The sequence below is a fragment of the Symsagittifera roscoffensis genome, chromosome 6 (assembly GCF_963678635.1).
Source record: "Symsagittifera roscoffensis chromosome 6, txSymRosc1.1, whole genome shotgun sequence".
NCBI lineage: Eukaryota > Metazoa > Xenacoelomorpha > Acoela > Convolutidae > Symsagittifera > Symsagittifera roscoffensis.
This window is the reverse complement of record NC_087067.1, coordinates 43,475,229-43,488,474: the sequence shown is the minus strand read 5'-3', so window position 1 is coordinate 43,488,474 and position 13,246 is coordinate 43,475,229. Positions and strand designations below refer to the sequence as shown.

General features: G+C 32.4%; 1 protein-coding gene across 2 annotated transcripts in view; it reads left to right on the top strand.

Moving 5' to 3' along the window:
* The window catches only part of LOC134847979 (triple functional domain protein-like), a 41,628-nt gene extending 37,405 nt beyond the window's left edge, over window positions 1-4,223 (top strand). For both annotated transcript variants that reach the window (XM_063865294.1, XM_063865293.1), the window contains exons 9-10: window positions 2,230-2,369; window positions 3,789-4,223. In XM_063865294.1, the coding sequence (XP_063721364.1) occupies window positions 2,230-2,369; window positions 3,789-4,076 (428 nt within the window). In that variant the 3' untranslated portion in view covers window positions 4,077-4,223. The remainder of the gene's footprint in view (window positions 1-2,229; window positions 2,370-3,788) is intronic.
* Window positions 4,224-13,246: the final 9,023 nt, after the last annotated feature.

The following is a 13,246-nucleotide window of genomic DNA, read 5'->3' as shown; positions in this document are numbered from 1 at the left end:
TATTTTTTACACGTGGTGACTTAACACACACTACAAAATTGTTCCAAATTGAATTGAGGTAACAAGCTAATTGGTATTATTAATTCCATACACGACTCAGCCTAAAATTCGTAGTTTCGCCGATATTTAATTCACCAAAAACTTTTCGAGACCAGTTAAAGGGCAGTCGGAAAGCTTTTTTCCGATACGAGCAGTTTTGTATGCCTCTTTATATAGATCAATTGGGTTTTTTCAATCCCATGTCTAAATTGGATTTGTGTTGCTAAACTAATCATGTAGAACACTCGATTTAGATTGTCTGAAAACTTCTACTTAGACCCAAGTTAAGATATTCCACCACAGAATTTAATTCAGATTAAAATTGCTAAGACCTTTTCAATTCTGATTGGCTGAAAGTTCCAACTTAATACCAAATTATCTGCCTTCCCTCAAACTGTTTCGGGGGATTTTAATTTGGTCCAGAGTAACTCGCATCTAATAAAAGGAAAAGAAATAATTTATAATGGCTTTTTGTGGCCTAAAATGTTATCAATGTAGTAGATTCCCATATTGTACCTAGAGAACAAAATGAAAAAAAATTGATTATAATCTGTTGTTTTTATCGAATTTAGAATTAATTGTAGTCCATTTAAAATCAATTGAAATAGATTTTTTGGCCACCTGATTTTTTTGTTTTATAAAAATTTTAGACTACAATAGTTACAGTACACTTAAAAATTGATTCAATAAACTATATCAGTTCTAAATAATAAACTGCATAGAAGTCTTGAAAGCAATTAATCAAAAATTGCGATATATAGGAAGATATTCTGCAATCCAATCATTGCGTTTCAGAAAAATTCTGATGTTGGCAAAACGTCAAGTCGGCAAAACTATAAGTTGGCAAATATTCATGATCTTCAAAAAATTTCAAGACCTAAAGAACAGTTCCTTCTTCTGTGATTATTTTTTGCAAATCTGAAAGTTCCTGTGTCTATAAAAATTGGAGCATATCGATTGTTAAATGCAAAATTGCAAAACGGTGCTTGAGATTTTTATTTTGCTCATATCTTATGCTTCAATTACTGCAAAAAACATGGCTATTTTGGATCAGTTTTGTACTAAATAATTTGCATCTAGTTGTTCCGACTTTCGATACGAAAGTAACGGAATATTTGTGCTCGGGTGGGTTTTTTTTTCTTCAGACAAATTTCGACTTTTTAACTAGCAATTTTTGACGGAATTTTTTTATATCATTCAAAAGGTATTGTTGTCCTGAGCTTAAATTTGAAAAAATATTTCACCTGTGGTCATTTTTTGTAAAGTTATGAGGGTTAAAAGATTGCCATTTTGGCCATTTTGACCAATTTGGGACAATTAACGCGCGATATAACTCGCGTTATTAACGCTTAAGCGGAGATTTAATCCGTCTTATAAATCGTTCCAAATTGGTTGAACGAAGTTTATTTGCCATAATTGATTTGTTACAAGGAACGTAATCTATCTTTTTGTACTTTAAATGGCGTGTGGGGGGATGATTTTCATTAAAAACTTCAAATTTTAGAAAAAAAAGTTTCATTTTATTTTATTTCATTTAAATTTTTTATGTTATTACTGCTGCTCCATAAACCTTAAAAGGCAGTCGGAACATTCAGGGCTTCGCCCTGATACGAGCAGTCTTGTATTTTTTGGTTTCTAATATGGGATAAGTGCATAAAATAAATTAGCAATTGCAAACTCAAAGTGATATTTGTTTAGTACCAGGGTTGACTTACATACATCGAAAATGCTAGCCGGCATTTTGTTAATAAAAGCAAATTGAAAGAAAAGTTTCAAAATAAAAATATTTTGCGCGTTTCTTTGAAATTCTTTTTTTTTTCAGAATTAAAACATGCTTGGTGAGGACGTTCTACGGTAAATCACTTAGTGGGGTTCGGGGGTGGGGGGGGGGGGGGGGGGTGATCGTGCGGTTGATCTAAGTCAGCCTCACAGCAGACATTTATTTTACATGGTTATGTATAATGTAAAACGCAAATAAGTTTCATTAGTTCATGCAAGTATCAGAACTTTTCATAACAATTCGACTACGAGATTGACCGTTTTATGCAAGGATTATCGATGGTCGAGAAATGTTAAAAGAACTGAGCATGTCATCAGAACTGGAGAAAGTAAACCAGTTTCTCATATTTTCATCATGCAATACTCTCACTGTCTCTTCTTATTCTTCTTTTCTCTTTGCCCCCCCTGTAGTGGTGTCTTGTGCGAGTGATGTGTGGTGTCTGGGCTGTGTGGGCTATGTCCTCCTCAGTGGCCTCTCCCCCTTCTTAGACCAGGATGACTCACACCAGACGGCTCTCAACATCGTCACTGCCGATGTCACCTTCAGCAAGGCAAGTCAACATCTCACTATTCAAGCACGGGTCCAGATCGGATGCCGCGCAACTATCCGATGTGTCAAACATCCGAAAAACCAAAAAGTGATGCAAACATCCGAAAAACAGCTTCACTAGGGCAAACACCCGACATTTTTCAAAAAGTAGGGCAAAGATCCGATTTATACCTTTCGTTCAACAGATGCTATAGTGGTCGATTGAAGGCGGATCGCCGCGGTCGCGCCTGCATGTTGCGAGCTTGCCAACAGAGGGTAGGACTCTATATGAAAATTAGAGCCGGTTATCGCCACCGGACCTTAAATTGAGAGTCGGCTAAATTGGAATCGAATAATTGAACTACGGCTTGTTTTTGAAATTCTAACGTCATAAAATTACATAATTATTAAATAAGTTCGGATGTTTGACATATCGGATGTTTGCACCGGACCCTCCAGATTCCTGACGCATGTCCAAATGATACAAGTTGAGCTGTATTTCGCTCTCACGGAATGATCGCGACAAGATTTCGAGCCACAAAATCCTTGATATATTTCACAAAAAAATGAAGAAAAAAAATTAAATGGGTCTCTAAAGTCTGAAACGGCAACAATAATGATTTAAGGGGGGATTTAAAATTCTTTCGCTAAATTTTAACAAATCAGCTTAATTGTCAGTTTGAATACTCGACCAAATTTTTCAACCCAGAAAGATTTCATATAAACTCAGCCAAAAATAGATGAAATAAAACTATTATTCAAACTTTTGCAAAAAAATAAAGAATGTTCTTGCAAACGTTTAAATAATAGTTTTATTTCGTCTATTTTTTGGCTGAGTATACATGAAATCTTTCTGGTTTGAAAAATTTGGATGAGTATCCAAATTACGAGAGTACTTAAACTATGCTGTCAAAGTTGATAGATTCTGCTACCACACCACCTTAGAAAAAACAGCTCATACTCACTGTCAATTTCCAAATAACAGTAGAGCGGGTTAGTAAGATGGTTTTTTTAAACTTTCAAATCGAGTCATTTTTATGGATCTCTTGAATTATTGCCTCCCCATATCAAAATGGGAGATTCGTTACTAGGAGCAATAATCACATATGCTTAACCATTGATTAAGTTCTTCTTAGAGGTTGCAATTATTTCCTAGGAACTATTGAGTGCGATAAGAGGGCGAGTAACAGAGATCCATCAAATATTAAGTGAGCGGTGGTGAAGTGGTTATATATCGAAAGGTCAAAAGATCGAGGCTCACCATGGTCGGATCAATGCTTGAGGTTGAGGCAACATGACCCAAACCAAAAAATAGCCGAAAAATGTATGTACAAGGCTTAAGCAGGGTCGCAGCAGCGTTTCTTCGTAAAACGCCGAGCAGCTCTTATGTTGTTCCTTTCCTTTGTACGATAAGTTTTCTTATCTTTTTTCGATTTCCCAGGAACATTTCTCTAACATCTCTTTCGAGGCGCAAGACTTCATCCAGAATCTGCTGCGAGCACCCTCCAACAAACGACTGCCCCTGGAACTGTGCAAGAACCACACCTGGGTGCAATCCAGGGGCGACTACAACTCCCACTTGGACCCTGGGAACCCCCTGAGCAGACTAGACACTGAGAGGCTGCAGAACTTCGTCACCAGAAGAAAGAATGTCGAAGGCGATGTAAAACTCCTGCCAGAAGACTTGGAAACGTTATGTATTGAAACGTGGACCAACGCTATAGGTTAATACATGTGCCATTAAAGTGACATTTCAACAAGCCGGCGAAAAACCAAACTATATTATTTCAAACTCATGAAATCATCTACTGTTTCAATACATACGCAATAGTCTCTTCAGCTATTTTTGCATATTTCTTAATCAATTTCAACAATCGTTTTGTATCACAATTTATAATAAAAAGTATCTATTAATACGTTTATTTTTATTAAGCTGTACCTTTAAAGAAACGTCAGCACTTAGCATGGTGGTAAGGCGTTGGCTTTGAACGCGTCAGATCGTGTATTCGCTCCACTGCCATGAAAATGATAGTTTGTGAGACGAGCTTTCACTTAACCTCTAGCTGCAGGTCTACCACAGCCTGACCAATTTCAGCTGCAATAGTGTTACCACGTGAAAATTTTGGACGCAAAGAAACGGCCATGAGTCGCAAAGAACATCATACAATTAATTGTTGTTTCTGCGACTCGCAGAAGATCTATGAACTTACAACAAAATAACTCATTTTTGAATGTTGGGAAATATGAAATTTGGACTATGCTTAGACGGGCTGGAATTTTCTGAAAGTTCAGTTTTTTGTCCTAATCTTTGATACTTGAACATATATGCGGAACATACAAAAAAAATTGTAAGTTGCTTTTTAAAAGTGACTAACCCTTGTAAGCCAGATTTTAATGGTCATTTAAGTTTTAGTTTTCTCTTTAGTAACGTTCTGTGACGTGACTGGTTTAAAAACATTTTCTGTACTTATTTTATAAGTAGACAGCAAAGATCTGATGAACTTCCACGTATAACTGGAACCAGCATATCCGATTGCTGAACAACAAAAAAGAACAGTTTGGGCATGATTTTGCTTTTTTTATTCGCAAAAAATTGAAAAAAATTCATTAAAGCATCACTTCACAGCTTATTAGTATATCCTAATAAAAGTCAATAAACTTTGCAAAGATTTTTATTTTTAATTGAATACTTTTCCCCGTAAATAATTTTCATCGCAAGATTTTGCCGATGTTTCATCTTGCTTCAGATTAAGTTCAAATTTGCTTGAGACAATAAAGGACTTTTATTGAAACTAGAATTTTTGCTTCTTTGGTTTATCGTCTGTCTGTTTTTTGTTGGTTTGGTTCCCGTAGCATGGACTCTTTTCAAAGGTTCAACTTTTTTCCAATTTTCTGAATCCCCATTGGTGGAGCTGAAAGAATCACAAAATCATATGTGGAACTTGAATTTAGTTTTTTTTAATAACAATAAAAAAAATGAAAATTTTTTAAGTTTTTTTTGCTCCCATGAACAAGGTGCACAAAATTAATAGGTATGCAATTACGGTGCTTGCGGTTAGCAAGCGCTATCAATCGGAACAGTGACTTATTCTTGTACAAAATTTCTCCAACAAATTGAATACTTTTCTCAACTTTCTGATCGAATCATTTTCCTAAATTTGCACTTTTGTCAGCCAACAGATTTATCATGGGCATAATTGCTTTCTAAATAACTGTTATATTTTATACTTTCTAACCCTTGTGATAAATCAGGGTATTGCAATCGGTATTAGTCTATTTCCCGTAAATATCTTTGTTTACTGGACTCGATTCCTTGTTTAATTACTCTACCTGTTTTATTATTATAAATTCAAATTCAATTTGACTGAGGCGCAAAGCGTCAGCTGGAAACGGCAAAGGTTTTTGGTTCGAATCTGGTTGGAGCTTGTTTTTGTTTTTAAAGCAAATTAGTATTTTTGCGCCTTTTTGGGCTATCGTCCATCTGTTTCTTTTTGTCGACCTAATTTCGGTAGCCGGATTTTTTTGAAGTTAAATTTTATTTCAAGTTATTGTAACACCCATGCTTGAGACGACAAAGCGCGAAGGCTTAAATGCATTTGGGACCAAAAAACTTAGAAAATTTTTATGTAAACTGAAAATTTCGGCAATTTTATATTTTGGAAATTGAAAGTTTTTGGAAGTTTTATAAATTGAACGTTTTTGGCAATTTTGAATTTTCGTCTGTCTGCTTATGTTTGCCAGGTTAGTTCCCCCATTCATTGTAGCAATCCGAAAGCTTTTTGTAAAATTGTTAATGGCGCAGGTAACTTTGTTCCGGTCTTTTGGGCTGTTTTCTTGCATTTGTTATGAATTTTTACAAAAAATTTTATAAATTTTTTTTCAATTTCAGTTTTTATCGATTTGACTTCAATTTTGTACCGCAAAATGTATTAAGCTGAGCTTCGCCTCAGTGTTTTTGTTGATTTCAAATTTATTAGCTCCCATATTGTATAATTTCGTTTTTTATTATGATTCTTAGTTTTTTATTATTCGGCCTTAAAGTTTTTTTTTGCTTTTTTTGGAGAAATATTGAAACATTATTTTTTGGCTGAATTGGTTTCTCTGCCCAAACTATTGTCGGCATTGATAACAATTCGTTTCATTTTTTATCATCTTTTTCAGTCAATTTTTTTCAAGACATCTCAATTTCAATCTGCATGTTTGTCATGCTATGTTTGTTTTGCATCAGAAGTTGTGCGAAGTTCTGCTATGATTTTGTGAATAAATTGAATCGAAATCATAAATTTTGAAATTTTGAACTGTATACTTCAAAGTATAATATTGATAATATATCACGAGCAAAATTTAAAATTTCTCCGGGGGGTAAGGGGCGTAGCGGCGTATTGAATATTTTATTGACCTTTTTTAGGTTGACCAATTTAAGTTTCTGAGTTTTTCTTAGCCAGAAAAAGAACATAATTTGACCACAATTTTTGCGCCGCATGCAAAGTTACAAAAACGGTCAAAATGGACGTTCTAATGCCAGTTAGCACAAAAATATGCTTTAAAATAGTACCGAAATGGGTCCTTCGTGTAGTCTTACGGAAGTACACCTAACACCCCTAAGCCCCCTACTAGCTGAAACAAGAATTTTTATCTCAGTTTTTCCAGGACACTCAGAACCAACTTTTTGAAATTTAGTTGTGTGATGTCACATGTGACCTTGTCCGTTTTTGTTTTATATAGATACTTACTTGCTTACTTGTATATCATAGTTCCACTCAAACGTTTTATTTTTATAGTGAAATTAATGAAAAAAGTTTTCATCAGTGCTAAAGTTTTTGGTTATTGAAAAATTACTCAAAACTTTCAATTCGAAAAAAAGTAGCTGATTTTTTTTGCGCCTGATTGTAAGAAATCAAGTGATTTATTCGTATAACATTTTCAGCGATTGCCATATATCATCAGTTTTAATTGAGATACCACAAAACTACAACATCTTGTATTGATCTCATAATTCAAATTTTTACAAAATTAAAAATGTAGTTGTGCCCAATGGATATTTGTTATTTGATTTTGAAAGCTTAAGAAAGAAAATTTGTCATAGAATTTTCATATATGACATAACGCTTAATGCTTTGCCTTAATGAATTGGGAGAAAGCTATTCAAAACTTTCAAGCAATTGTAAAGATGGGCCATGTATGAGAATTGTATGACTACCATTTTTTATCATCCGGGCATTGCATCAGAAAATCAGATATGATCTCATTATAACAATAACAATAACAATGAACAACAGACATCACTTGTAAGAGCCTACTTGCATGCGAAGTGAACCATACTGCTATTATCAAACATTTGAGTTTTGTTGTACTGTTTATTTTTCAAGAAAATTTGTTGCAATTATCCAAAAAGTAAAATAGCTCTGAAAACTTAAAGAATTAACAACCGCAAAAAAGAAATCCTAAATCCAAAATTTAAGCTTTTTGTAATTTAACCAAAACTTAATAAAAAAAAATTATTACCTTATTCTAGTTAAATCTTGTATGTTAATCAGGAACACAGAATATAGCGCTTTTCAAGGCGATGCCGTAGCCAGTATTGTGTCTCATGATATTGTTTGCAAAACTGAATGCAAAATCAAGTTCTAAGTGATACCAGAGTAGCTGGTTTCCTTGAAGCATTAAACTTGGTTCCGAATTCCGACTACAGTTGTCCTTGCTTACAAATTTTGAAAACAAACGAAGCTTTTAAATCAGTTTTTTTTTTCATCTTCGTTGATGCAACAGGTCATAAAGTCAAAAAAAAATAATCGACCAAAATTGAAAGTTTTTAACATAACATCATATTATATTAGGTTTAACTGAGGCATCCATTTTTTGAGGAAACACTTTCTTTTCTGTGGTTCATTGCAGTCACATTTGTTCAAAATAATTATTCTAAGCTCTAGTTGTGATATCATGAAAAGAACAATCCGAGTTTTTTCAATTTGTTATCTAAAATTCTGATTTTCTTAGTTTTTTTCTGAAGCCAGACTATGCTTCTTGAAGTTATTTATCACTTAAAAATTCTTAATCCATCTGCTATTGAGACTCCAATCCTTTCAACTTGAACTGCAATATTAAAATAGTCAGTGTCTAAATACAAATTCCAGTGGATATATCAGGAGCACAATTGAACATTTCTCGAGGGGGCAAGGGGGAGGCATGCGCTATCTGATTTTCAAAAGAAAAATTGAAAATTCGACAACTTTTTTGTAAGTTGAACAAATTTGTTTTCTGAGTTCTTCTGAGCCACAACGAACCTGTTTTTTTTTACCAAAAAACGAACCTGTTTTTAGCCACAACGAACCTGTTTTTTTTTTACAAGTTTCTGAGTTGCATACACAAATACATGAAACAGTCAAAAAACGTTTTTAGGCACCTTTGGAAATGTTTTGACTAGGAAACTGCGTTTGTTTCGAAGCTCATTTAAGATTAAGTTATCTTGGCGCTGATTGCGCCTCTAGAAATGTTTTAGTGCCAGTTAGTAAAAAAAGGATGCTTTGAAATAGTACCCAAAGGGGTACCTTTGCGTAGCCCTAAGGATGACATCTGCCCTTCTGCCACCCCTAAATCCCCTACTGGCTGAAACAAGAAGATAAGAATTTCATTATAACTGAGTTTGGAGTCCAAGTTCTTATCTCAATTTATGAGGTCACTCTGTGACAAACTTTATAAATTATTAAGTTATGTATCAATGAATCATTTGTTGGTTTGCTACCACATATGAGTTTCTGTATTTTGTGTTTTCTATAGCGAGTATCCGCTAAAAAAAAGCAACGTACATCATAGTTTTGCTCAAAAATCCAAAAGATATTATAACCAGTTTTCCTTTTATTTTTTCAGTGAAATTCTAGATTTCTATCAGTACCAACTTTTCGGTTGGTGAGGAATTAATCAAAGCTTACAAATGGAAAAAAAAACAATTGAATTGTTCAGAGATATTTTTGAGAGATATTTTTGATAAGATACAACAAACTAAAACATCATGAAATGATCTCATTTTGCAGTTTTAATGAAACTTCTAATGTAATTGTGACTAATGGGTGTTTATTACTTGGTTTTGAAAAAATATGAAATAATGCTTGTAAGAGCCTGCATGCATGCAAAGTGAACCATAGTACTTTTTGTCAAGCATTTGACTTCCATTATACTGTTTTTTTCAAAAGTTTGTTTTCAAAAGTTATTCAAAAAGTAAGATAGCTTGAAAATGTTTTTTTATAATGACGTCAGATTACGTTTAGTTGAGAAGAAAACAATTTTTGGCTGTAGTTTTTTGCAGCCACTTTCAGAGAACAATAATTTGCGTTTGTTCGAAAATGAATTGTACATTTTTTTATTCTAAGTTATAATTGTGATATTTTTTAAGCTTAAGACACAAATAAAAAAAACTGAACATCATGAAAAAATTATCCGAGTTTTCTCAGTATGTTATCTCAAGTTCTGTTTTTTTTTCGTTTTGTTCTGAGACCAAACTATACTTCATGCAGTTTTTTCTTGCAGTTTGTTAATCTGATATTTTTTTCTGAACGGTTTTTGATGAAGATTTTTTCAAAAGATAAAATTGTGACGCTCAGTACGCTTAGTTTGCTTTTGTGGAAAAAAAGCAGTTTAACGTGTATGGATAATTGAAAGTATTTCTGCTTTTTAAATCAATGGCGGTTTTATAAGCGTCATCATAGAGCGACAATCGAGTTGCACACTTTAATCACTTTTTTTATTAGTTCTACTAAAAAGTAAAAAAAATATATATTTTGTTTTGTTTAACGATTTTGTTTAGCGTTCAAAATTGAGTGTTATAGTCTTTTGGAAGAACTCGGAAAATGAATATTCTCAGCCTACAACAGTTTGTCAGAATTCATTAAACCTTTTTGAAAGCTTGTCCTCAGTTAGGCCCAGTTAACTAAAAAAAAGTTTTTTGATCTGAGTAGAGAAACCGGTCTGTAAGAAATAATATCTTGAAAAACGTTTAGTTTAGAAGAAAACAATTTTTTGGCTGTAGTTTCTTGCAGCCACTTTCAGAGAACAATAATTTGCGTTTGTTCGAAAATGAATTGTACATTTTTTTATTCTAAGTTCCAATTGTGATATTTTTTAAGCTTAAGACACAAATAAAAAAAACTGAACGTTATTTCTTGCAGTTTTTTAATCGGATATTTTCTCAGTACGCTTAGTTTGCTTTTGTGGAAAAAAAAGCAGTTTAACGTGTATGGATAATTGAAAGTATTTCTGCTTTTTAAATCAATGACGGTTTTATAAGCGTCATCCTAGAGCGACAATCGAATTGCACACTTTAATCTAATATTTTTTATTAGTCCTACTAAAAATTAAAAAAATAAATTTTGTTTTGTTTAACGATTTTGTTTAGCGTTCAAAATTGAGTGTTATAGTCTTTTGGAAGAACTCGGAAAATGAATATTCTCAGCCTACAACATTTTGTCAGAATTCATTAAACCTTTTTGAATGCTTGTCTTCAGTTAGGCCCAGTTAGCTAATAAAAAGCTTTTTGATCTGAGTAGAGAAACCGGTCTGTAAGAAATTATATCTTGAAAAACATGAAACTTAATTTCAATGCTCTCCCGCGTCGAGCACTCATGGATCATAATTGATCGTATTGTCAATTTTTTGTCAGTCTCTGTAATATTACAAAAAATATATACAATCCATTATAAATACTATAATCTGATAAAATAAAATATTTTATTCGATTGAAATTCATTTTTTGGAAAAATTTTCCTTAAAAATTTAATTGCTCCTCTTCAAATTTTTTCATTCAATTACTTGCTTTTATTACGTTCCCTTACTTATTAAGTTTCACATTACATTTCATTTTTGTGAATATAGTGCATGAATATAAGCGTCATCCTAGAGCGACAATCGAAGGGCACACTTTAATCTAATATTTTTTTATTAGTCCTACTAAAAATTTAAAAAAATATTTTTTGTTTTTTTTAACGATTTTGTTAAGCGTTCAAAATTGAGTGTTATAGTCTTTTGGAAGAACTCGGAAAACGAATATTCTCAGTCTACAACAGTTTGTCAGAATTCATTAAACATTTTTGAATGCTTGCCCTCAGTTAGGCCCAGTTAGCTAATAAAAAGCTTTTTGATCTGAGTAGAGAAACCGGTCTGTAAGAAATTATATCTTGAAAAACAAGAAACTTAATTTCAATGCTCTCCCGCGTCGAGCACCCATGGATCATAATTGATCGTATTGTCAATTTTTTGTCAGTCTCTGTAATATTACAAAAAATGTATACAATCCATCATAAATACTATAATCTGATAAAATAAAATATTTTATTCGATTGAAATTCATTTTTTGGAAAAATTTTCCTTAAAAATTTAATTGCTCGTCTTCAAATTTTTTCATTCAATTACTTGCTTTTATTACGTTCCCTTACTTATCAAGTTTCACATTACATTTCATTTTTGTGAATATAGTGCATGAATATAAGCGTCATCCTAGAGCGACAATCGAATGGCACACTTTAATCTAATATTTTTTTATTAGTCCTACTAAAAATTAAAAAAAATATATACTGTTTTGTTTAACGATTTTGTTTAGCGTTCAAAATTGAGTGTTATAGTCTTTTGGAAGAACTCGAAAAATGAATATTCTCAGCCTTAAACAGTTTGTCAGAATTCATTAAACCTTTTTGAATGCTTGCCCTCAGCTAGGCCCAGTTAGCTAATAAAAAGCTTTTTGATCTGAGTAGAGAAACCAGTCTGTAAGAAATAATATCTTGAAAAACATGAAACTTAATTTCAATGCTCTCCCGCGTCGAGCACCCCTGGATCATAATTGATCGTATTGTCAATTTTTTGTCAGTCTCTGTAATATTACAAAAAATATATAAAATCCATTATAAATACTATAATCTGATAAAATAAAATATTTTATTCGATTGAAATTCATTTTTTGGAAAAATTTTCTTTAAAAATTTAATTGCTCGTCTTCAAATTTTTTCATTCAATTACTTGCTTTTATTACGTTCCCTTACTTATTAAGTTTCACATTACATTTCATTTTTGTGAATATAGTCCATGAATATTAGCGTCATCCTAGAGCGACAATCGAATTGCACACTTTAATCTAATATTTTTATTAGTCCTACTAAAAATTAAAAAATATATATATTTTGTTTCGTTTAACGATTTTGTTTAGCGTTCAAAATTGAGTGTTACAGTCTTTTGGAAGAACTCGGAAAATGAATATTCTCAGCCTACAACAGTATGTCAGAATTCATTAAACCTTTTTGAATGCTTGCCCTCAGTTAGGCCCAGTTAGCTAAAAAAATTTTTTTGATCTGAGTAGAGAAACCGGTCTGTAAAAAATAATATCTTGAAAAACATGAAACTTAATTTCAATGCTCTCCCGCGTCGAGCACCCATGGATCATAATTGATCGTATTGTCAATTTTTTGTCAGTCTCTGTAATATTACAAAAAATAAATACAATCCATTATAAATACTATAATCTGATAAAATAAAATATTTTATTCGATTGAAATTCATTTTTTGGAAAATTTTTCCTAAAAAATTTAATTGCTCGTCTTCAAATTTTTTCATTCAATTACTTGCTTTTATTACGTTCCCTTACTTATTAAGTTTCACATTACATTTCATTTTTGTGAATATAGTGCATGAATATAAGCGTCATCCTAGAGCGACAATCGATTTGCACACTTTAGTCTAATATTTTTTTATTAGTCCAAGTAAAAAAGAAAAAAATATATATTTTGTTTTGTTTAACGATTTTGTTTAGCGTTCAAAATTGAGTGTTATAGTCTTTTGGAAGAACTCGGAAAATGAATATTCTCAGCCTACAACAGTTTGTCAGAATTCATTAAACCTTTTTGAATGCTTGCCCTCAGT